General features: G+C 48.3%; 1 protein-coding gene across 1 annotated transcript in view; it reads right to left on the reverse strand.

Moving 5' to 3' along the window:
* Positions 1 to 3,585: 3,585 nt before the first annotated feature.
* The window catches only part of CATSPERG (cation channel sperm associated auxiliary subunit gamma), a 36,562-nt gene continuing 15,362 nt past the window's right edge, over positions 3,586 to 24,785 (reverse strand). The window contains exons 8-29 of the mRNA XM_037141835.2: positions 19,856 to 20,027; positions 18,486 to 18,623; positions 17,441 to 17,500; positions 17,115 to 17,234; positions 16,553 to 16,603; positions 16,312 to 16,441; positions 15,690 to 15,801; positions 14,554 to 14,712; positions 14,359 to 14,471; positions 13,401 to 13,614; positions 12,984 to 13,046; positions 12,675 to 12,873; positions 12,440 to 12,558; positions 12,223 to 12,303; positions 12,076 to 12,132; positions 6,231 to 6,387; positions 5,972 to 6,035; positions 5,760 to 5,855; positions 5,379 to 5,468; positions 4,247 to 4,339; positions 4,059 to 4,158; positions 3,586 to 3,974 (exon numbers count right to left, since the gene is read on the reverse strand). Of these exons, the coding sequence (XP_036997730.2) occupies positions 3,711 to 3,974; positions 4,059 to 4,158; positions 4,247 to 4,339; positions 5,379 to 5,468; positions 5,760 to 5,855; positions 5,972 to 6,035; positions 6,231 to 6,387; positions 12,076 to 12,132; positions 12,223 to 12,303; positions 12,440 to 12,558; positions 12,675 to 12,873; positions 12,984 to 13,046; positions 13,401 to 13,614; positions 14,359 to 14,471; positions 14,554 to 14,712; positions 15,690 to 15,801; positions 16,312 to 16,441; positions 16,553 to 16,603; positions 17,115 to 17,234; positions 17,441 to 17,500; positions 18,486 to 18,623; positions 19,856 to 20,027 (2,652 nt within the window). The 3' untranslated portion in view covers positions 3,586 to 3,710. The remainder of the gene's footprint in view (positions 3,975 to 4,058; positions 4,159 to 4,246; positions 4,340 to 5,378; positions 5,469 to 5,759; positions 5,856 to 5,971; positions 6,036 to 6,230; positions 6,388 to 12,075; positions 12,133 to 12,222; positions 12,304 to 12,439; positions 12,559 to 12,674; positions 12,874 to 12,983; positions 13,047 to 13,400; positions 13,615 to 14,358; positions 14,472 to 14,553; positions 14,713 to 15,689; positions 15,802 to 16,311; positions 16,442 to 16,552; positions 16,604 to 17,114; positions 17,235 to 17,440; positions 17,501 to 18,485; positions 18,624 to 19,855; positions 20,028 to 24,785) is intronic.

Genomic DNA, 24,785 nt, shown 5'->3' on the forward strand with positions numbered 1-24,785 from the left:
AACACACCAAAACACATCATAATTATATTACCCAAGATGAAAAATAGAGAATCTTAAAAGAAGCAAGAGAAAAGGAGACAGTTACCTACAAAGGAGTGCCCATTCTCAAAAGAGACCTTACAGGCAAGAAGGGGCTGAAAAGAAGTATTCCAACCATGAAAGGCAAGGACCTACATCCAAGATGACTCTATCCAGCAAAGCTTTCACTTAGAATGGAAGGGCAGATAAAGTACTTCTCAGATAAGGTCAAGTTAAAGGAGTTCATCATCACCAGCCTTTATTATATGAAATGTTAAAGGGACTTATGTAAGAATGTAATTCTTGGGCAATGTAATTATGATGTGCATTGGTATGTTCCTCCTTGGATCCAACTTCTTTGGGAATGTCTGATCTTCCTGGACTTCCTGGAAGTCTATTTCCTTTGCCAGGTTAGGGAAGTTTTTATTTATTATTTTTTCAAATAAGTTTTCAACTTCTTGCTCTTCTTCTTCTCCTTCTGGTACCTCTTTGATTCACAAATTGTAACACTTAAAGTTGTCCCAGAGGTTCCTAAGCCTTTCTTCATTTTTTTTTTTTTTTGAATTCTTGTTTCTTCATTCTGTCCTGGTTGAATGTTTATTTCTTCCTTCTTTCCCAAATCATTGATTTGAGTCCCAGTTTCCCTCCCAACACTGTCGGTCCCCTGTATATTTTGCTTTTTTTCACTCTGCATAGCCTTCGCTTCTTTCTCTATTTTGTGACCATACTCAAATCATTTCTGTGAACACTCTGATTACCAGTGTTTTGAACTGTGCATCTTATAGGCTGGCTATCTCTTCATTGCTTAGTTCTATTTTTTGAATTTTGATGTGTTCTTTCATTTGGGCCATATTTTTTTGTCTGGTACATCTGTTATATTGTAAGGGGCAGAGCCTTAAGTATTTTCCAGGGTGGGGCTACCCATGTCACTGTCCTTTTGGTTATGTGAGGAGGCAAAGTGTATCTACCTGTACCTCCATCTTGGCCAGAAGTCCTTTTCATATCATCATACGTGTTGCACACCTGACTCTCTGTTTCATCATCTGTGAAGTGGGGATAATGATACAATTCTTCTGACAGAAAATCATAAAATTATTTAATAATTCAAGAAAATAGCCCTGGCCGGTGTGGCTCAATGGATTGAGTGCCAGCCTGTGAACCAAAGGGTTGCTGGTTTGATTCCCTGTCAGGGCACATGCCTAGGTTGCTGGCCAGGTCAGGTCCCCAGTAGGGGGCATGTGAGAGGCAACTGCACATTGATGTTTTTTTTCCCTCTCTTTCTCCCTCCCTTATCCTCTGTCTAAAATAAATAAATAATCTTAAAAAAAGAAAAGAAATTGGGTATGGATTGAATGTTTGTGTTCCCCCGAAATTTATGTTTAAACCTAACCCCCAACATAATGGTACCACACTTTTGGGAAGTGATTAGATCATGAGGGTGGATCCTTCATAAGAGATTAATGCCCTTACAAAAGAGATCCCCAAAGATCTTCCTTACTTCTTCTACCATGTGAGGATACAGCAATATGACAGGTATCTGTGAACTGGGAAGCAGGTTATCACTATGTACAAAATCTGGAAGCACCTTGATCGTTGAACTTCCCAGTTTCCAAAACCATGAGAAATAAATTTCTGTTGTTTGTAAGCCACCAAATCTGTGGTATTCTGTTATAGCAGCCTGAACAAACTAGGACAGAACAAAACAGGATATTATTTCACCACATGCTACAAAATGGCATCTATGCAATTAATTTTGTTTGACAGATGAGTCTACACTGCTGACTGTTGTTGCATGCTGCTTGACCATTCCTATTTTCCCTCCTGAGTCACAGATCTGAGGTTCCTACAGCCTCCTGGATAGCCTCTAAAAGTTTCTCAGACTCCTTGTACTCACCATCATCAAAGCTGGCCTCAATGTCTCTTCCAAACCTACCCCTTCTCCCTCGTTCCCATCTCAGGGACAGCCTCTTTGTCCTCCAGGATCCAGGACAGAGTCCTGGGCCTTTCCCTTAAATTTTCCCTCACTCCCATTCCTTACATGGCCCACCACCCCCATGGTTCACTAGGCCTCCTGAGCATCTCTCCCACCTGCCCTTTCCTCTCCTTTCACAAGCAGGCTTTGGTCCTGCACCATCTTCTTCTTCCCAGGTCCCTGGTCTATTGCCTCCCTGGGATCTCCAGCTCCAGTCTTGAGCCATTCTCCACAGGGCAACCAGGGGCATTTTTGCAGTATCTGACCACACCCTTCAGCTTCTTAGCTCTAAGTGTCCTCTGATAATTCTCAAGCTCAATAACATGACCTCAGTAACCTTGCCTGCTCTGGAGCTGTCTCATTATGGACAAGCTGGTCTGGCTATCTTCCCTTTTGCTTTTTCAGAATGTATGTCTCCTGGACCTCTACTCCTAGTGTAGAGCAGTGGTGAGGGGTGGTCAGAGGACTTGTAGAGTCACTTTACTTGAGACTTGTGGGGAGGGGCTGGAGTCGAGCTACTGGTTGGACAGGGGGTAGAGTACAAAGGTAGTCTACCTTTGTACTCTTTTATGTATGAAAGCCTTTCAGCTTCCTTTTCCTATTTTTGATAGCACATTGTTCTTACAATGAACAAGTTCTTGTCCTTACAAGAACTGCTCTTACACACACATATACACACATGAGCATGAGATTAAGATAACACTGACTCCCTTAGACCCAAAGACGGGCTCTGATTGGCTTAAACAACTCAAGGTAGAATTCCTCTGGCAGTGTGAGTGATAAAGTGGTGAGCTTATGACACAAACCCATCCAATCAAAGTGACTAATAGGATTGACAGCCTAGAAATGTTGGACTGCAGCCTTTTCTTCCTATGGACAGTAAGACATATGGATGTGTAGCTTCAGACTATGAGGAAGGCTGTCCTGAGATCAGAGACCACACTCAGAGCTGGGCAGAGTATGAAAAACTGCAAAGAAAAGGAGTAAGAATCCTGTGGATACTGAAGACTTCTGGATCAAACTGTACCTGGAGCTGCCCTGGCTGGTGTGGCTCAGTGGTCTGAGTGCCAGCCTGAGAACCAAAGGTCACCAGTTCAACTCCCAGTCAGGGCACATGTCTGGGTTGCAGGCCAGGTCCCCAGTAGGGGGCCTGCATGAGGCAACCACACGTTGATGTTTTCCTCCCCCTCCCCCTCCCTTCTCCTCTCTCTAAAAATAAAATATTTTTTAAAAACTGTACCTGAAGCTTATTTTGAGAAAACCCATATATTATCATTTCCATTTGGACTATTTGAAGTTTTTGCTAATTGCAACTAAAATAAAAATCCTAACCTCTCTAGAGTCCCCTCCTTAAGCTCAACGTCATATTGGTGTTGACATTAAAAAATATTTAATGACTGGTACTAAATCTAAACACTGAACAACCAGAACAGGCTTTAGGCCACAGCAATGGGCCTGGGTCATGGAGGACCCTGCTGAACTGCAGGGAGGTTGGGGCACTCTGGGGAGAGGCTGAGTTGGCAGGCACACGGAGAAGCTGCTATTTACCAGCTGGCACAGAAGGATTTTGATATTTTAATGACCTATGTGTGGCTGTGTGGTCTGAAGGAAAATGAAAATTCAAGCAAAACAGAAAGGAAGGCTTGGGATGGGTGACAGGTTGCATTCCCAAGTTGGCCCAGAAAGTAAGGAATGAGGATGGGTGGGGCAGGTAAGAGACTCAGGTCAGTGACTTCTTCACAGTTCCATCAGGTCCAGCCTTATTCTCTTCTGTCACCTTATAGCTGACCTTGGATCCAACACTAGATTCGGTCTCAGATGTGCTCAAGCCTCTGGAAGAGGAGCTGTAAGTGTAGTAGGACTCTGAGGTGACGATGTTGTTGATCTTCCAGCGAAGGAAGTTGCACATCTTCGTCATAAGGGGCAGCAAGAGGCAGATGATGATGTAGGAGGTCACCACGCTGAGAAATACACTGGCTGAAAACTGCAAGCACCAAACCACAGGTGTGGATGGGCAGCCTGGCGGAGCCAGTCCATCCCACAGGGCAGCTCCCGAGCAGCTACTCACCATGAGGATGAAGAGGGCCCGCTTGGCACTGAGTGGAAGCCCATGGATATGCAGCAGGAAGATGAGCTGGTGGTCACAGTATGTGCTATTGTCCACACCTCTGATGGGGGGAAGGGGTCCATGACTGGGAAGGAGCCGGGCATCCCACAGAAAGCCCTGATCCCACCTGGGCCACGTGCTCGGCTTACCTATTGCTCACCAACACCTTGAAGAAGAATTCAGGGGCGAAGATGCTATAGGGAACGGTGTCATGGCATGGGGAATTCTCCAGACACAGCCACCTGGGGGCCCATAGTCAGGCACTTGTGTAGCACATCATGCCTACCATGTGACAACCCCTGATTTCTACCCCCATCCCCAAAACTGAGTGAGCACCAACTAGGCACTATCTTATTCCTTCATCCCTGATTCACTCCTTCATTCTTTCATCTAAGAAGACTTCTGAATGCCTACCAAGTTTTGTAGGCATTTGTTTACTCTTTCATTTCCTCCTGCCTTTTCATGTCCATCTGTCAATTCCTAATTATGCATTCATCTAGATTATGGATTGTATACCTGTTATGTGCCAACTCCCCCCTTACTCCTTGCTGCCTTCTTTCCTTTATGCCACAAATACAGCTTGAGTACCTACTAGTACAAAGACACATCTTCATTAATTTACTCTTTTCTTTATTTATTCAACAAACATAGGTTGAATGCTGACTAGGTGTAAGTTGTTACTTTGTTCGTTCATTCATTCTGTCTTTTCTCATGGCATCATTTTCTTCTTTTCAATAAATCAAAAATAGTAATTGAGCCCCTATGTACTCATTTGTTCCTCCATTGTTTTTATTCATCATTAAGACCTCCATTCAAATGTAATGCCTACCATGAATTCATTAATTTGTTCATGGTTTCATTCCACAAATACTATGTTGAGTTTATTTAGAATCTGGACCTATAAGGGAGACAGACCCCGTAGAGGGCAGAAACGGCCCAAAAGGATCAGGGCTGGGATGGGGACACACACAGAGGGGTCAAGGCTGGGATGGGATAGGAGCCAACTGTCCCAACGAGAATATAGGAGCCAACTGTCCCAAATAGAACAGTCAGAAAAATCCCCCTAGATGAAGAGGCATCTGAAATAAGGCCTGAAGAAAAAGTAAGAGGGACAGGCACTGCAGACAGAGCGTCCAGCTTACGTCAAGGTCAACCCCATTTAAGGAACACAAAGGTGGTCCATGTGGCTTGGGCATCCACAGAAGCAGGAGAAATGGTCAGGCCTGACAGACTGTGGACAGGTGGGTGATAAAGAGGCCAGCAGCCAGGATGTGCACTTACTCGATGCCTAAGCTCTGGTGGGACAGAATGTTGAAGGCTGAATCGTGGGTGGTTGTTGCATTCTTGGTGGTCCAGATGAGGCTGTCGGTGCTGTGGAAAACCACTGTAAACTCAGTAGAGGACCCACAACCTCAGTGAGGGCGGAGCCTCGGCTGCAGACTGATGCAGAAGGTGGCCAGCAGTGTGAGCAAGGGGGGCCTGGGTTGGAGCCTTTGGTGAACAGGGCAAGAGTTTGTGGGACCCTAGCAGCCTTGTTGTGGGTGGGGTCTGAGATACTGAGGTAGGTGGGGCTTGCAGGGAGTGGGAGGTCTGTGGCTGGGAAGCTGAAGGGGTCTATAGGGGAAGGAAGGCCCAATTGCAGCCGATTCCCACGGGGATTACTTGTCCAGGGGGCTGTTGAAGCGGTAAATCTCTTCTTCGCTGTATTCCCTGATGCTGTCCAGCGTGGGCCCGCCGCCCACCACCTTCAGAACATAGCTGCGGGGGGCAGAGGTGCACAATGACTGGCCTCAGTGTCCTCAGTCCTGCATCATATCTACCCCTCCTGCCCTCCTACCCCTTCCCATCAGCCGCTGGCTTGGCCATGCCTTTACCTGCCCTGAAAACTGCCAGAGTCTCCCGTCACCAAATCTTGGATCAAGAAGAAGGGGTAGAAGACTGTGGGATGGGAAGAGGGTGAGGCCAGGAGAAGAATTAGTCTGGCCCAAGAAGTGGAGGGTGGTGAGGGGAGAAAAGAGAGAGGGGGGACCAAGGGGAAGAGCAGAGAGTGGACAGGGAGGTAAGAAGGCAGGGAGGGCAAAGTGGTGGGACAGAGGACAGTGGACAATGGAGAGGAGGGGCCTGGACACGCACTGTCACGGAAGAGGAAGCAGGGCATCTCAGGGTCCGGGTAAATGCAGTTAAAGTAGTGTTTGTTCTGTAAGCGGTTGTACTGCAGCGTGTAGGTGATGTCAAAGGCAAGACGCTTGCCAGGTGGGCAGCCGATAAGCAATGGCACCATCAGGTTGCCCTGAGTGGGAGGAGAAAAGCCTCGCCTGGGAAGAGGGAAGGGGAGAACACCCCTCCTCCCACAGACACCATCACTACCTTCCAGGCTCACCCTCAGCAGGGTGCAATCTGGTAATTATTTTCCTTAAATCAATACTTTCATAACTGCAATTACTTATGTAGCTTTCACTGTGTACAAGGCAATAGTTCTTTGCACCACATATTCAAATTCATTTGACTCTCCAAACAGCCTTGTCTGGTAGAGACTATTAATATTTCTATCTTAGAGATGGCAAAGTGAGGTGCAGAGAGGCCAAACAACCTATTTATTATCCACAGCCAGATAGCTATTAAGTGGTAGAGCTGGGACTCAAACTGGGCAGGCAGCTTCCAGCTGTCTGCAGAAAAAGACATAAAAAAACAGTAACACGTACACCTATGGAGCACCCAACTCCTGGCCAGACTTTATAGGGCTGAATTTTCAAACAACTGATCTGAGGGAGCATGGGTTATATGAGGAAAGAGCAGCCAGGATGGAAGATTAGGGGCCGGGGGTCAAAGAATCCGTGACATTGTCCTCAGAATGTCAAAGGGACATGGGCATCCGGAAACCGTGGTCTGGGCTTGATGGCAACTGTGGAGAGGAGCTGGTAGCCATAGATTAAGCACCTCTCATGCTAGACCTGGCCAAAGATTACACCTACGAGCCACTCACTGACTGGGAGTATAATGGGCATCTCCGGGTTAGTGTATCCACAACCCACCTCAACTAATGGCACCTCATCCCTCTATATTCAGGCTAAAAGCCTTGGCCTCATCCTGGAAACCTCTTTCTCTCACCCCTACATCCAGTCCACTCGGATAGCATATGTCTCTAGACTTCAGAATAGAGCCATCCTCTCCCCCACCCCTCAACTCCTTTGCTTCACTCTTGCCTTCCTAACCTTGTTGCCTACATAACCCAATCCTCCCTGGTTTCCCTCGCCAAACATTGCCTTCATGTCTCCCACGTGCAACCAGAGGGACCCTGCGAACACCCGTCAGTCCTCTGCTTAGAGTCCTCCCCTAGAATGATCTTGCTCCCCAGTGCCCAACAGGCCTCAGGTGGTCTGCCCCATCACCACGTTCACGGCATTCCTCACCACTTTCCTCCTTGCTCGCCCTGGTCCAGCCACAATTGCCCATCCGTGTTCCCTCAAACATACTCCTGCTTCCGGCCCTTAATACCCTCTGTTCCCGCTCACTGGGATGACTTTTTAGCATATAACCACATAGCTCACTTATCCCTCCCCCCCCCCATGTCTTTGCTCAAACGTTTCCTCCTTGACCAGGCTTTCACTGAGCCATCCAATGGCAAATGCTGACCTACCCTATGCCCCTTGCCTGCCTTTTTCTCTCTAGCACTCATCACCTCTTAACACACAATATCTTATTTATCTTGCTCATTGTCTGACTCTGTTGTGGTTTGAATTATGTATCCCAAAGATAAGTTGAAGTCCTAATCCCATGGAACCTGCCAATGTGATCTAATTTGGAATAGGGTCTTTACAGGTTTAATCAAGTTAAGATGAGGTCATACTGGATTAGGCTGGATCCTAATCCAATGACTGGTGTCCATATAAGAAGAGGGAGATTTGGACACAGACACAGGAGAAGGCCTTGTAAAGGTGAAGGCACAGACTGAAGTGATGCATCTACAAGCCAAGAAATTTGAAGGATCCTAAGAACCTGCAGTGGGACCAACCCTGAGTTTAGACTTCTGGCCTCCTTCACTGGGAGAGAGTCAGTTTCTTAAGTCTGTGGGGATTATGGCAGCCCTAGAAATGAATACACTCCACCCACTGGAACATCAGCTTCACAAGGACAGAACTTGTCTGGTTTGTTCACTACAGTAACTCCAGCCCTTAAAACAAAGCTGGCATGTAGTAGGCACTCAATAAATAGTGGTTGAATTAATAAACTTCTTGCACAGGGAATGAAACGTGTTCCTGGTCTAACCCCTGACCCCAGCCCCATCTCCCCTGGAGGTCCATCTCTGGAGCTGGCCTGTTAAGAGACACTCCAAGCCTTTATTCACCTAAGCAAATTTGACTGAGCACCTATTACATATAAATTCACTTCTTACTTCCTTCATCCAAGATATTTACCATATTTTTCAGGCCATAAGATGCACCTAGGTTTTAGAGGAAAATAGGAACAAGATTTTTGAAGCAAAAAATGTGGTAAAACATTGAATAACATAAATAACATAATATCTCACCAGTGTAAATGTAAAAACTACATTCAGACTATAAGATGCACTCCCCTTTTCCTCCCAAATTTGGGGGAAATCATGCATCTTATAGTCCGAAAAATATGGTACGTATTGAGAAGGCACAGTTTATCAATTAGTTCCCACTTCCATTTTTTTCCAGAATGGGAGCCAGAGAGAGGCTCTGGGCCTTCCCAGTACACGTGCCTCCTGATCTGGTAACGTGGGGGTGGGGAGGGAGAGGGACCTAGAAACTGGCAGACCACAGCCTGAGAACACAAAGAAACAAAAGCTCAGACTATGTTCAGCACCTCTGTTTCCCTGTGTGTTTTCTTAATCATTGGCTTTTTTTGTTAAACTTAATTTTTGGATGGATATCATGGTCGCATGCGTCTAAATGGGGAATATACCTGCGTGTATGCACACGCAGTGCAAAGTCTCAGTGCTACTCCCATCCTCCAACTGTCCTGCCTCTCCTTCCTCCTCAGAGTAGGGAGCAACTCCAAGTACTTTTTTGTCCATTTTCCCAAAGTTTCTTCATGCAAATAAAAGCAAACATGAATATATGTTCTCAGAGAATCTTTCTCGTGCTATTGTTTTGCCTACATTGATGTGTGCCCTGCTTTTTTTCCTTAAGAATAAAATACACTTTGGAGACCATTCCACATCAGTGTATGGAGATATATCTTCCTTCCCTTCCCTTCCTTCCTTCCTTCCTTCCCTCATAGTTTTCCATTGCATGATGCACCATAACTTATTTAACCACTCCCCTATGCATGAACATTTAGGTTGTTTTTGACCTTTTGCTGTGTGTTATAAATTTCCAGAAGGGATCTTCCAGGTCAAAACGGGGGTATTAACTTTGACCCTCTGGGGTTACAATAAAGGGGAAAATAATGCATATTATTAAGCACAACAAAAAAACACTTAAGGAGCCTGAGGTGAGTCACTCTACCCTGCACTTGACTCAGATATCTTATGTAATCCAAGGTGTTGGGACTGTTATAACTCCCATTTTTACTGCCCTGGGTCACACTAAGCCAGATGGAGGAGTACCTGGGTCTGTCTGTTGATTGGTGGGCAGGGAAATGGGTGAGAACAAGGCCTCTGGGTCAGGTCCCTCCACTGCCACCTGTTAGCTCCCAGGGTTACTCTGAGTAGAGGTCTGCCCCTCTTGGAGCCTCCGTGTCTGCCTCTGTGCAAAGGGGATACTGCGTGTGCAAGTGAGTGAAGAACCAAGGATGCACAGAAGTGAACAAAGACCATGTGAGTAGGTAAAGGAAGAACGACATGTAGGAAAAGTGCCAGGCTGACCCAATGGTGCCTCTGTGCCAATTCGAAAATGAAGCCTGTGTCACAGATACTTTACTTCCTACTGCAGAAAAGTATCAGAAGAGACTTCCGCCAAGATGGAGGTGTAGGTGGAACCACCTTGCCTCTGTGCACAACCAAATCTAAGAACAACTATTTTTAACAACAATAAACACAACCAAGCCACACAGAAAATCAACAATACGGAGTCCAAAGGACAACTAAATGCTCAGCAGTGGAGCAGGTTGGCAAAAAAAAATCCCCGAACGGGTGGTGCGCAAGCAGCCGAAGGTGCAGATCTCGAGCTAGCTATGGGAGCACACAGGGAAGAAGTGCGGCAGGCAGTCTGCGGTTGGTCGGTCGAGCATCTGCGTGCGGATAAACCAGTGAGGAGGGGAGCCTGCACGGGGCAGCAGGCTCGCACAATTCTGATCGGATAAACAGGCCCGGGGCAAGTGGTGTGACTGGACGGGCTGGGCTAGTGAAGAGGACTGCCATTGCTCCCTCTCTGACCACGCCCCCACACACAGCGTCACAAACCAGCAACCTGGATCGCCCCGTCCTGGTAAACAACTAAGGCTTCGCTCCGCTTACTTAATGGCACGAATAGACCAAAAATGGCTCTAGGACAACTCAGAGCCCCAGAACCGATCGATCTAAGCGATGAAGAAATAGCCAGTCTTTCAGATGCACAGTTCAAAACACTGGTTATCAGGATCCTTACAGAACTGGTTGATTTTAGTCACAAATTAGAGAAACATACGGAAGCTAAACTAATTGAAATGAATGGTAATACAAAGGAAACCAATAGTAATGGAAAGGAGATTGGGACTCAAATCAAGGGAGTGGACCAGAAGGAAGAAAAAAATGATCAAACAGAAAAGAATGAAGAAATAAGAATTCAGAAAAATGAGGAGAAGCTTAGGAACCTCCAGGACATCTTTCCTGGAGGAAACATTCCAGGAAAGATGTTCCTGGAAAGATTCCAAACGTTCCAACATTCGAATTATAGGGGTACCAGAAGGGGAAGAGTCACGAGTGGAAACCTTATTTGAACAAATAATAAAAGAGAACTTCCCCATTCTGGCAGAGGAAATAGACTTCCAGGAAATCCAGGAAGCTCAGAGAGTCCCAAAGAAGTTGGACCCAAGAAGGAACACACCAAGACACATCATCATTACATTAGCCAAGATTAAAATGAAGGAGAGAATCCTAGAAGCAGCAAGAGCTAAGGGGACAGTCACCTAGAAAGGAGTTCCCATCAGACTGTCAGCTGATTTCTCAAAAGAGACCTTACAGGCAAGAAGGGGCTGCAAAGACGTATTCCAAGTCACGAAAACCAAAGATCTACAACCAAGATTGCTCTATCCAGCAAAGCTTTCATTTAGAATGGAAGGACAGATAAAGTGCTTCTCAGATAAGACCAAATTCAAGGAGTTCATCATCACCAAGCCCTTATTATATGAAATGTTAAAGGGACGTACCTAAGAAAAAGAAGATAAAAAAGATGAACAGTGAAAGGACAGCAAACTCACAGTTAGTAACAACCACACCTACAACAAAAGCAAACTAAGAGGACAGCTAGATCAGGAGTGAACCATAGAAATGAAGATCACATGGAGGGTTAGCCACAGGGGAGTGGGAGGAGGAGAAGGTACAGAAAATAAGTAGCATAGACAGTAGATAGAAAATAGATAGGGGGGAGGGTAAGAATAGTAGGGGAAATACAGAATCTAAAGAACTTGAGACACGTGTTCATGAACTAAAGTGGGGGAAATGTTGGGGGAGGGGTATGCAGGGTAGAGGGGAATGGAGGGGGGAAATAGAACAAATGTAATGGCATAATCAATAAAAAAGTTTAAGAAAAAAAGAGTAGAAAAGGGGAAAACACCAATAATATATTCCCTCCTCCCTCAGGTGACAAACAAATTAATTTAAAAATTTTTGAGCATTTAGAAAAAAAAGAAAAGTATCAGAAGAAACACACAAGTTTGGATGCAATCTATATCACTGTAAAGGCAGCCCTTTCTGAAAACAGGAATGGAGGAAGGAAGTGCGTGAGTGGGCGGGGGTGCCAGGGGAGCACACAGAAACTACGCCCAAACCCTTCCCTCCCAGCACGGGGCCCAGTACCCCAAGGTCCAATACTTGCATGCGGGGCCCCTGGTTCGTGTTCTGGAAGCAGTGCCCAGTCGATCCCACAACCTGTGGGTAGGAGCAGGTGATGCAGGTGTGTTCCACCGGCCCAGTCTTTTCCCTCATCCTGCTTCCCTCCCCTCCAGGTTTAGACTGCACCTTGACCAGCATGGAAGTCTTCATGGGATCATGTCCACTAATGCCATGGTCAAAGCACACCATTTTGTCCCTAAGTGTAACCTGGGGGTGGGAGCAAAAATGAAGGGGTCAGCAGGCATACCAGAGGATCCAGGGATGGTTCGAGAAACCACGAGCTTCCAACAGGTCCACTGCCCAGGTAAATCTGCCCCTATACCTCCTCATCACCTGGTCTCACCGAAAAAAGCACTGAGTTGCGATTAATAAGGATTCTCTGCTTCACCACCACCTCAGTGCAGTAGGGGTCGCCTAGCACCACGCCTAGGTTCACCTGGCTCAGCAGCCGGAAGGTGTTGCCTGCCAAGCACTGGAGGGGTTAGGGCCAGACCCTGAGATGGTGCCCATGTCCCCGCCCCCCTCCCAGTCCCCCCCCCCCCGCCCACTTGGACTCTACTCAGGCCCTGCCCACAGACCGGGCTCGGGCTTCGACTTGAACGAGTGGCCCCGAGCAGTCATGAAGATGGAGAAGTTGTAGGTGGTGCCCTTATCCAGGAAGATGCGCTCTGGCAGCTGGTACTCGGCCTTGAGGTCGTAGATCTTTTCATAGTTGGTCATGTCAATGTGCACATCACCCGCACTTTGCCAATTGCTCGCCAGGTAGTAGTAGTAGTCCTGGGGCATGGGAGGCAGAACAAAGTCAGCACCCAGAGAGAGGAAAGGTACGAGGTGGGCAGGGCTGTCCGAGGTCACCCTTCCCCCAACTCGAAACCCTCTCTAGGCACCTGGTCCTGTTTCTTGTTTTTCCACCAGCGCCAGGTGGAGTCGTGCACCGGGTCTGCGTAAGGCTGCAGAGGCCACCAGCATCGTAAGGGCCGGTGGGGTGGGGAGGAGCGTCAGAGGAAGGCAACATTCCCAGACCCCTTCCCAGCCTCAGACCCTACCCCTAGCCCAAAGCAAAAGATCACACCCTGGCCCATCCTGCTTTCAGTCCAATGGCCACACCTGCAAAACTATCTCCCACAGCCCTGCTCAAGCACCCTGCCCCTATCCCCACTTGGCCTCAGGCTCTCGGCGGCCTGCTGTGTTCCCCTCTCCACAGTGGTTCTTCGAGCCCCACAGGCCTAGCCCTCTTTCTGTGCCTCCGCAGTCCCGTCTCAGACAGGCCCAGCCTGGGACATGCCCAGACACCAGTGGCCCACCTTGTCATACTTGGAGTGCAACCAGAGCAGGTAGTAGAGGAGGCCCTGATAGACTGCAAGTGAACTCTCCGTGTGGAAGCCGGAGGGCTCCAGGACACCTGGCGGCTGCGCCCGGTAGCGCTCCTGGCGCGTGTAGATCTGTGGCTTGGGCAGGTCCCACAGGCGCATCACCGTGAAGGGGCAGAAGTTGGTGAAGGAGAGCCTCAGGTGATTCCTGGGCGGTGGTGATGGGGGCTGGCGGCTTACTTTTCCCAGTCCTGTGCCCCAGGATCCTCCCCAAACCTAATCCTGCCCTGCCCTTCCTCCTCAGCCTCAGCCCCTGGTGGCCCTGGACACATTCCCCTGGAGTCCCTGGGTCCCTCAGACCAGGCTTGGACCTCATCCCAGCCTCTCCTCCCCCTTCCTAACAGTCCTTCCACCTCCTCTTCCCCCACCTCTACTCCCTGGGCTCCTCTGCAGGTGACCAGAAGGATTATTATTAAAAGCAGTAAAATCTAACCAGTGTCCCTCCGTTTAATCCCATGGTGGCTCCCCAGGACCCTCAATATGAACTGCATGTTCCTCCTTATGACCGCTGGCTGACCTTGCTTGTCCTGCCACCACCACTGTGCTTTCTCTCAGTTCTCAAACACCCAGTCTCCTCCCCTCCTCTGTGCCTTTGCATGAATGGCTCCCTCTGTCTGGAACACTTCTCTTATTACCTGGCCAATGCTTCCTCACCCTTTAGGTCATGGTCACGCACATCTTCCTGCCTGAAGCCCTCCTTGATGCTCCCTCTCCCCACACTGGGTTAGGCCCCTCCTTTGAGTTTCCATAGGCTGTGACCTTCTCCATCATAGCTCTGAGGTCATCAGTTGGGGATGGCTTGATCCCCCTCCTACCACCTTCAGAATGGGGAGCTTTGTGTGGGAAGTGCTTGGGGCTAACTACTGCTATGGTTCATCCAGTATCTTCTCACCTTTGCCTCGGCAAGAGGTATCGCCTACTGAGCTGCTGGTACATAAGGAGTTGCTCAACGGGCACAAGCCTCTTGACGAGCTGGCCCTGATGGCTGTTTACAAGGTACACCAGCTGCAGTGAGAAGGCAGGGCCAGGTGAGCTGGCATAAGCCACCCTCTCGCTCCTCCTCATCTCCCCACAGCCCGTGTGGCACCTGGTACAAATTGCGGTCTTCGTAGAAGAGGGTGACCATGGTCTCATTGGGGGCGTAGAGAGAGGACTGGTGCATCATTTGTAGGCCGACATACAACTCCCAGCTACGGGATGGGAACAGCTTGTACATCCGATAGCTTCCTTCCAGGAGGTACCAGATCTGAGGGGCAACAGTCAGGTGTGGGTGAGAGCCATGGAAACCTCTGACCCCTCTCCTCCTCTGCAGAGTGTGATGGCCCCATTCCTTGAGGGGTGAGTCTTGGGAACTCACCTCCAGCTGGGTCAGGTGAGTTCACATCCCTTCTCTCTGTAGTGCCAACTCTCTGCTTCCAAACCCCCAATCACCATGATCAATGTCTTCAGTGTTTCAGTCTGCTTGACTCTCTATTACTTGCAACTTAAACATTCCTAATACATGCACCCCTAATTGTTGGGGTCCATGGGGCCAAGCTGTCTTTTTTTCTTCACACTCTTTGCACTCTCTGGGGTCTCACCATCCCCTTGGCCTCGTTTTCCCATCTCTACACTGATGCCCACCCCTCCCCCCAGCACATTTGACTCTAGACCTCACCACCTCCTGAGTCTCAGCCTGGAGGATCCCCTCCAACCTCCAGGATGCCCCCTCCCTCCCTATGTGGTCTCTTCTGTGAGGCCCTTCCTGACACACAGACACCCAGACTGGGTCCAGCCCCTTCTCTGAACATTCATGGGTCCTGATTTCCTTGCTGCGGACTGACTATTCTCAACTGCCACTGTCTGGAAGTGAATCTGCCCTCCCAACAGGCTTGTCACCCTGTGAAGGCCACTGTGTCCCCAGCTCTGGGTCAGGCATCCAGGAAGTGCTCCTTATTTATGAAAGGAACACCTGCATGATGAAACCAATGTGGGCCCCTCTGGAGATCGGAGCAGAAAACTCTGAGCCCTGATGCTTCTCTCCACTGAGGGACTCTGGAAAAGACACTTCACCTCTTTGAGTTCCAGGGTTCTCAGCTACAAATGTAGCTTCTGCTGCCCTTCTACACAGTCCCTGAGGGGGTTCCTTCTGTTTGGCCTCCTTACCCTCACAGGGGAAGAAGGGAGACCCCCAGGGTTTGGGATGGACAGAGATGAAGTGGGAAGAGGGGCAGGGCAGCCCACCTCCTCTGTCTCTGTGACAACAGCTATGTCCCCATGGTACGAGTTGACCAGGTACTTGACGGACAGCTCCTTGGGGAAGTCTGCCAGGTAGATGTAGTTTTCATTGTCATAGCTGCAGGGGTAGAGATGGAAGCTAAGGGCGCCCAGGCAAGGCCCCTGGGGGATATCTGCTTCCCGTGGCTCTGGACTAACCATGACACAGGAGCTGTTTCCTCACTTCTCCATTAGCCTTGTGAGAACATGCGAAGGAAGCCTGGGACTCTAGCTTCTTTCTGCCCCTGACTCCGAACCCTCTGGGTGACCTGCCCGTCTGTCAGCAGGAGCATTTGCCAACCTGGCACTTTGCCAACAGCCCATGGAGTTGACTCAGGGGCCCCTACTCTCCTGAGGGGTTAGAATGTCCTAACCTTCCCTAGACAGTGCTGTCTATTGCCCACATAGGTTGGGACCTCACATCGGGTTTCCATACCTTCACCCATCCTGGCCCTCATCACCCCAGCCTGTGTTTTCCCCATCACAGTCCTTGTAACTTCTGGACTTGGGCGAACAGAAAACTTGGTGACTTCAGAAAGGGCCCTCACCCTGCTGGGGCTGGGAAAACAGAATATGTGCGACCCCCTACCTCTGCAGGAGGAAGTTGCCCCAGATGAACAGCAGGTTGTTAAATGGGTTATAGGACATGCCCTTGGGCACCATCGGGACCGTGGTGTAAGACTCCGTCCCTATGAGCATCAGGAACTCCAGGCCTCGAGCTGGCCGAGGCAGAAGCAGAGGCAGAGTGGACACAGCAGTGAAGTGGGATCACCTGGTCCCATCCTGGCCCCCACCCACCTTTGAGGCCCCCTTCTGCCTGCCCCTCCTACCATCAGGAATGAATTTCGGGATGGTGTAGAGAACGTCCAGGTTATCAGTGGCTACAGGTGAAAAGAACACAGCAAAATCTCCTGAGGCCCCAAGCTCTCTGAAACTACACCATCTCCCCAATCCCTCCTAAAAGCCCTTCAATGGCTTCCAATTTGGGCCTCTTGGCCCTTATTGTTTCTACATGTGAATTATAAAAAGGTGCTGCCTCTGAGATGACACAGCCCTGTTAGGGCTCAGGACTCGCCTCCTCTGGCTCCTTGGCTGGTGAGCGTGGTGCACAGCCTGTACAACTGCATGTGGCAGTCCTGTTTTCAGTTCAGGTAAAATAAAAACCAGCTCTCCTGACTGAGAGACACAGGCCCTTCCAGATCTGGCTTTTCCTCACTCTTTAATCTCCCTCCCTTCCATTTCCCCTTGTTCTAGTCACACTGACTTCCTCTCAGTTTCCCCAGCCCACCAAGCCTGTTCACCACTACCCCTTGCCCAGCAGTGACATGAGCTACATCTCCCTCCCATTGTCTGCTGTGCACTCAACCTCCCCACCTGTAGTGCCCCAATTACCTAGGCTGAAGCTGACCACCAGGAAATACTTCTGGGCAGTGTTGTCTTCAGTCTCCACCAGCAGCAGTAGAATGCTGTCACCCTCAATGTATATGGCCCAGGTTATAGAGCAGACGACAACTGGATGGGAAGGGGGAGGTCCACAGTAACCCCTGACCCAGCCCCCTATCCATCACCTCATTCCTCTCTGTGTCTGCTACCCCTACCCTATCCCTGTAACTCTGCAACCTCTCTCCAAGACACTGACTATCCTTTCCCATGACCTCTTCCACCCTTCCCTGTTCTCCCATACCCTAGATCCCCACACCCATCTGGGAGATAGGTACCTTCTATCCTTTCACACACGGACTTCTGCCTGGGCAGCATCTTGAAGGACACACGGCCATCTGCAGAGAAGGGCAGGTCCATGCTCAGGTCCTTCCCATTCCCAACCCAACAGGTACCCCACCGTAGTGAAATGCCTGTGCTCTACCCCCCTTCTTAGGCCTGTGGATTCTGGGGGACAGGTCTCACGCTTTGGCCTTTCAGTCACTCACACCTGGCCTATCAGAGTATGCCTTTCTCTCTCTGGTATTGGGCTCAGGTCAAGGAACATGACCTAGAATCAGCCAATCAGAGTGCACCCTGGGATGCATTCTAGTGTTAATGGAGAAGAGGTTGCTTTCATTCTCCTGGGATGATTCAAGCTGGTGAAAAATGATCCTCAGCTCCTGGGAGCCATCCTAAACCTCAAAGGAGAAGCAAGCTGCCTGAAAATGAAGCTAAATCACAGGGCTCATAATAATTAACCCTTTTCTAACACTCATGTCCCTAGCACTGTTTTAAGACCTTTACAGATGCCAACTTATTTAATCTGCATATCAAACAATGAAGCAGATACTAGTAGTATCATTAGCCCCATTCTGCTGATGAGAGAATGAAGTTGAAGAGAGAGGTTAAGTCACCTGTCCAAAACCACAGGTGACTTGGGTTGGGTGTGTTGGAGCAGTCTCTCTCCAGACCTGTGCCACAATCACTATGCTATAATACCTTACCAAGAGATAGTCTTGATGATATACCCTGTGAGCCCCTGGATTCAGCTATGCCTGAGGTTGCCAACTTTTCTTTTCATTTATAAGTCCACAAACTCTTTATGCCTAAATGAATTTTGAATTGGGCTTCTGCCTGTTGAAATCACACAAGTCATGCAAGATACATAATACACCCCAAGAACTATCTCTACAAATACCTAAACCCATTCCCACTCAGGCAACCTTCAGCCAGGTACCCCTTCGGAAGGTACATGGTGAAGGGTGAGGGCCCAAGGTGAGAATTCTTGGAGGTGACAGGGCATAAAGGAGTCTCTTGGGCTGCCAGAGGCCCCACCCTTACCGGTGATGGTCCCAAAGTGGACGTAACCTTCGTGCTTCCCAATTGTGAGGGCCATGATGTACTCAGAGCCATTGCTGTGAAAATGCACGGGGCACAGCTTCTTGATGCACTCGTGGGGCAGTACACGGACCCAGTTCTCTGTAGAGCCAGCATGGGGCCTCAGGTCCAGGCACTGGGACCTGGGCTCCCATCCACATCTTCCTGGCCTTAGTGAGCCTGTTACCATTCCCTCTCCCTGGAGCAGCTGCTCAGTGTGGTGACCAAGGGACCCCTGGCACAGGGACCCAGTTGCCCTTAGAAAATCCTCCTGGCTCACATTCTGTCTATGAGGTTCAGATTAGGCTTGATCCCACCCTTCCATTTCTCTGGCCAGAGTGATTGGTTCTGAACTGGGCATGTGACTGAGCGGGGCAAATCAAAGACAGTCCCAACTTGCAACCATTAACAAAGAAATGCTCTTCCCTGGGGCCCCTGAGGACATAAAAGTCTGCAGTTGCTGGGTGAACAGGGAGTCACCACAGGAGGGTCTAACAGCTACAGTGAGCCCCTAGATCCAACTGAGCCTAAAACCAACATGTTCCTGGGTTTTTCAGCCATCAAGCCAAAAAACAACCTCCTCCCCCTTTTTTTTTTTGGCTTGAGTCCATTTTAATTTGATTCCTCCCACTGTCCAAGTGCCCTAAGTAAAGAAAGAAGAAAAATAAACTTTTAAGAACATGTGTTAACTAATGAAATATAGTTGACAAGTTTCCGTGACCATATAAGTCCAAGTGACCCTATATCTAAATGACATCTCTCATTTGGTTTGGGGGAAGGCCTAGAAGAACTAGGAGGGCTTCTGGTATCACTTAAATGATGAAGCTGAATCAAAAGTCTTTCCTTTCCTTTCTGATCAGTCTCCTTCATGGCCTCTCCAACTGCCCATCTCTCTCTCCATCTCACTCTCTCTCTCCCCCTCCACCCATTTTTCTCTCTGACTCCTATACCTCTTTCCACCCTCACTCCCAATTGCTCTCTCAGTATGCCTCTCAGTAAGCCTTTCTCTGTCTGACACTCTAATGTCTGTTTGAGTGTGTGCATGTTCATGTGCATGAGTTTGTCTGTCTCTCTGCTTCTTCCCTTCACTCTCACCCCTCCCACTTCCCTCAGCTGGTTCACAGTTCCTGGGAAGGTCTGGATGAAGGTCCCACCTCAGTACTCAAGAAGCCCCTCCAGGATAGGCAGGATGGTTCATGACCTTGGAAAGTCCCTCCAATACCCCTTCCTCACCAAAGGCAATTCCAGTTCCCGGTACAAGTAGATGGATTTACTCAGGCAACCCCTGGGGCTCCAACAGGCAGTCCCCTTGCCTAATGCCACAACCTCCTCACCGCTGCCACGGTTGCTCTCGTGAAGTATTGTATAGGTGCCTGTAAAATAGTAGACGAGCTGGTTCTGCCGAATGAAGAGGGTGCTCTCTGTGGCAATGGCATCATAGATGGTAGCGGTGAAGCTGGCCTGGGGGCAGTAGAAGGAGCCTACCCAGCAGCTGTCAATGCTCAACTGCAGAGAAGCAGAACCAGTGGTGAGCAGGTGGCCTTGGCCTCAGCCCCCACAACCTGCCTTGGGAGGAGGCTCCTGCTCTGACAACTGCTCAGGATGGATATATGCAGCTGCCTCCAGTGTGCCCTCCCTACTCATCCTGTAGCAGCACCTTAGTGGCCAAACTTGCTCAACATGAACCAGGAAAGCAGGGCCCAGGCAGGAGCCTGGGGCTTTGTGTGCTCCCTAAATTTAAAAAGTGCACAGTGTATTCAATGGTGCTAAGCAGTCCCTGTTCCCCAGGCCCCTGAGGGTTGGATCCAAAAGATCCCATGCTTGGCCCCAGCACATTTTTAATAATCCTATTCTACCACAAACACAGTTGGGCTGTCAGGCTGACACTATCTGAATTCACTGATTGCTAACACTGGCAGTATCACCAACAGTGAAAAAGCACCACCAATGAATGCCTAAAAGATTGAATCTAAATTTAATTAAGCTTCTAGAGCTCAGTACCAGTTTATTGGCAATATAGGGTGTGATAGACTAATTGTGTTCCTTTCCCAACTTATATGTTGAAGCCCTAACCCCTCAATGTGACTATATTTGGAGATAGGACCTTTAAAGAGATAATTAAGGTCCAATGAGGTCATAAGGTGGGGCTCTAATCCTATTAGACTGGTATTCTCATAAGAAGAGGAAGGGACACCAGAGATCTCTCTCTACTCACGCACGCAGAGAAAACGCCATGTGAGGACACAATAGAAGATACTTTCTGCAAGCCATGGAGAGAGGTCTCACCAGAAACCAACTCCGCTTTCTAAAGCCCTTCAGCTTTCTCCCGAGAGCCTCCAACCTCAGACTATCCTCACATGGCTCTAGTCCACTCTGCCCTTCTACAGCCCAGGGATAAGTGGCTGCAAACGACATTTTGTGTGTTGGCCCTTTAAAAGACTCTGTGCATCTTTGCCATTTCCTGTCAGACAGAAACTCTGCAGTTTTTCAAAACCGGTTGTTATCGGGTTCCTTACTGGTTCCGGTGCTCTAAGCTGGGGAACACAGGTTGGAGTTTAGACCCCACAATTCTCAAGGGGAACCCCCCACTGCTGAAATATCCCTCCAGAACTTCAGCTGCCACCTGTGGAAGCCCAGCTGGCCCTCGTAGCCTCTTGGGCTACACGCCATTTGGGTCCCTATTCTACTTCCATCTTGGATCTCAAGAATAATAAAAGGGCTTTTGTTTTTAAAAAATTGTATTTCATTGATTATGCTATTACAGTTGTCCCAACTTTTCACACTTTGCCACCCTCCACCCAGCACCCCCCACTCACTCAGGCAGTCTTCACACCATTGTTCATGTCCATGGGTCATGTGTATAAATCTTTGGCTTCTCAATTTCCTATACTGTACTTTACATCCCCATGGCTATTCTGTAACTACCTATTTGTACTTCTTAACCCCCTCTCCTCTTCACCCCTTCTCCCATACCTGCCCCCAATCTGGCAACCATCAAAATGCTATCCCTATCCATGATTCTATCTCTGTTCTTCTTGTTTGCTAAGTTTGTTTTTAGATTTAATTGTTGATAGGTATGTATTTATTGCCATTTTATTTTTCATAGTTTTCTTCTTTTTTCTCAGATATGTCCCTTTAACATTTCATATAATAATGGTTTGGAGATGATAAACTCCTTTAATTTTTTCTTGTCTGGGAAGATCTTTATTTGTCCTTTGATTTGAAATGGTATTTTTGCTGGGCAGAGCAATCTTAGCTATAGGTCCCTGCCTTCATGACTTTGAATATTTCTTGCCAATCCTTTTTATTCTGCAAAGTTGAGAAATCAGCTGACAGTCTTATGGGAACTCTGCTGTAGGTAACTAACTGCTTTTCTCTTGATGCTTTTAAGATTCTCTGTTTATTTCTAACATTTGGCATTTTAATTATGATGTGTCTTGGATTGGTCCTGTTTGCATTCATCTTGTTTGGGACTCTGCTTCCTGGACTTGCATGTCTATTTCCTTCACCAAATTAGAGAAGTTTTCTTTCATTATTTTTTTCAAATACATGTCAAATTTCTTGCTCTTTCTCTTCTCATTTTGGGACCACTATGATGCAAATATTGGAACACCTTAAGTTGTCCCAGAGGCTGGTTACACTATCCTCATTTTTTGTTGTTGTTGTGACTGTGTTTTTTGCCTCCTTATGTTCCATTGATTTGATTCTCTGCTTCATCCATTCTACTGTTGTTGCCCTATAAATTGTTCATTTATCCTTTGTTTCTGACTGGATCTTTTTTATGCTGTTGGGGTCCTCACTAAATTCATTGAACATCCCTATAACAGGTGTTTTAACCTCTGCATCTGATAGATTGCACATCTGCATTTTGTTTAGTTGTCTTTTTTTTTATCTGTTCTTTCATTTGGGCCATGTTTCTTTGTCTCCTCATTTTGGCAGCCTCCCTGTGTCTATTTCTATGTATGAGATAGAGCTTCTATGACTCCCTGTCTGGGTAGCATGGCCTAATGTAGTGGGTGTCTTGTAGGGTCCAGTGGCACAGCCACCCCTATTGCCCAAACTGGGTAAACAAAGTGCATCCTTCGTGTGGGTTGAGTACACCCTCCTCTTGTACTTGAGTCTTGATTACTGTTTCAGGTCAATGGGAGGGATTTACCCAGGCTAATCAGCTGCAGGGTCTGGCTGACCACTGACCACCAACCTCCACCCTCTGTAGAGAATCAGCTGTGGTTTGGCAAGGTGGTGGTGCTCCCACATGGTCTGTAGCTGTTCACTGAGTGCACAGGCTCTGGGGTTTCCTGGGTGGTTTAGGCCAAGGTCAGCTTCCACCTGTGTTCTGCCCAGGGACATCTTGCATGAACTACAATGCAACCTGAGATAGCTGCCACTTGTGCTGGGAGTGGAGATTCCCAGACAAGCCAAGCTGTGAATCAAGGCTAGCTGCTGCTAGTGCAGGGCGTACAGCCACCTAGCAAGAGGTATGGGTGCTAGTGGCTCACTGAGGCCAACTCTTGCTTGTTTGATGGGATTAAGAATTTGTGAAGCATGAGCCAAGACCAGCCATTCACATGGAAACATCCCTATTAACAGTATGGGTGGACCCATAAATTGGGTGGGAGAGCCTCAGGAGATCTCCAGGGTGGGAAAAACTGTGTCAGATTGATAGAGTCTCAGATATGGCATCCGCCTGCTGGCCCTGTGGCTCTGTGTAGGGGGGGTTCAGAAAATGGACAGTGGTCTCTGCCCACCTTTCTGTCTGGGAGAAAGCTGTCCCCCAGCTCTCACCTTGATGCCACACACTTCAGTTCCTCCCTGTATGCCACTAGTGCCTTTCAAGATGATACCCTAGTGCTGAGCTCAGAGGGAGTGAGCCTGAGAAAGTCTGTGTGTGGGTTCTTAAAGGGGAACTGCTTGGAACTCCAGAAGTTTTTTCCACTGACTCAATCCCTACTGGTTTTTGCAGCTGAAGCCATGGGAACTGATCTTCCTGGCTGGAACCTTAGGTTTGGGGGCCTGGTGTGGGGATGGGACTCCGGACTCCTGAAATATTCTTCCTGAATTTTTATCTATCACACATAAACGTGGGAGCAGCCTGTTCCATCTCTCTGCTCCTCCTGCCAGTCTGGATGTCTGGATGGATGTGGTTTAATTCTGTAGTTCTCAGTCTTTCATTCAGCTCAATTTCCGATGGTTCTGAGCGATGGACATTCTATTTTTAGTTGTAATTTTGATGTAGTTGTGCAAGGAGGCGAGCTGTGTTTACCACTGCTGCCTTCTTGCCCAGAAGTAAAGTGTTTTTATTTAGGAGTGACAAAAAACTTTTTGGAACTAGTGTGACCATAGACTGCTAGTCAAAGCTCCTGGGAGTCTTCATCATCCAAGATGGCAGCAGAAATATAACAGGAGAGTGACCAAGCATGCCACAAACTAGAAAGATGAGTGGACAGGGCCCAGGTGCACCTGAAGCCAGAAAGAGAATGACAGGGTTTGGGAGCCAAAACCCTGAAAGATGAATAGATAGGGCCTGAGCTGCCAAAAGCTAGAAAGATGGATAGGGACTCTTGAGCACCAAAAGCTAGCAAGATAATTGGGTAGGAATAAAGCCCTCCCCTCCCTATCCCAATAAGAACAGTAGGCTTCCTGGCTGGTTTGGTTCAGTGGATTGAGTGCCAGGCTGCAAACCAAAGGGTTGTGGGTTCAGTTCCCAGTCAGTGCACATGCCTGGGTTGTGGGCCAGGTCCCCAGTAGGGAGCCCATGAGAGGCAACCATACATTGATGTTTTTCTCCCTCTCTTTCTCCTTCCCTTCCCCTATAAAGAAATAAACACTTTTTAAAAAGGAACAATGGGCTTAAGCAAGAAGGGGAAGTGGTCTTTGAGACAGGAGTCTGCCATTCTTCAAGGCTACAAAGCACCTGAATAAAACCTCTTCCATTTTGTACCAGCACCCACCTCATGAGTATGGCTTTTGTTGCAGCTGGCAATATAATCTCCATTTGTTCATTTATAGTTTTTGGCTACTCTGGTGGGACAGTATGGACCTTGGTAAGTCCCAAAGGGCCCGGGCTGAGGTCTCAGTTGCCTGTAGCAGGCCAACCCCAAGAGCAGGACTGTGGAGACTTCCCAGCAGTTTCTGAGGGACTATCCTGCACTCTTTCTCAGGGTGTCAGCTGCCTGAAGCACTTGGCTGGTGAAAGGATATAGGTCCAGAGAACTGGTGGACTCCAAAAGAGTGGGTGAGTCAAACCAGCATGCACACCAGGGG

This window comes from Artibeus jamaicensis, unplaced genomic scaffold (genome assembly GCF_021234435.1).
Source record: "Artibeus jamaicensis isolate MK-2021 breed Jamaican fruit bat unplaced genomic scaffold, CSHL_Jam_final contig_47, whole genome shotgun sequence".
In the NCBI taxonomy this organism is placed as follows: Eukaryota; Metazoa; Chordata; class Mammalia; order Chiroptera; family Phyllostomidae; genus Artibeus; species Artibeus jamaicensis.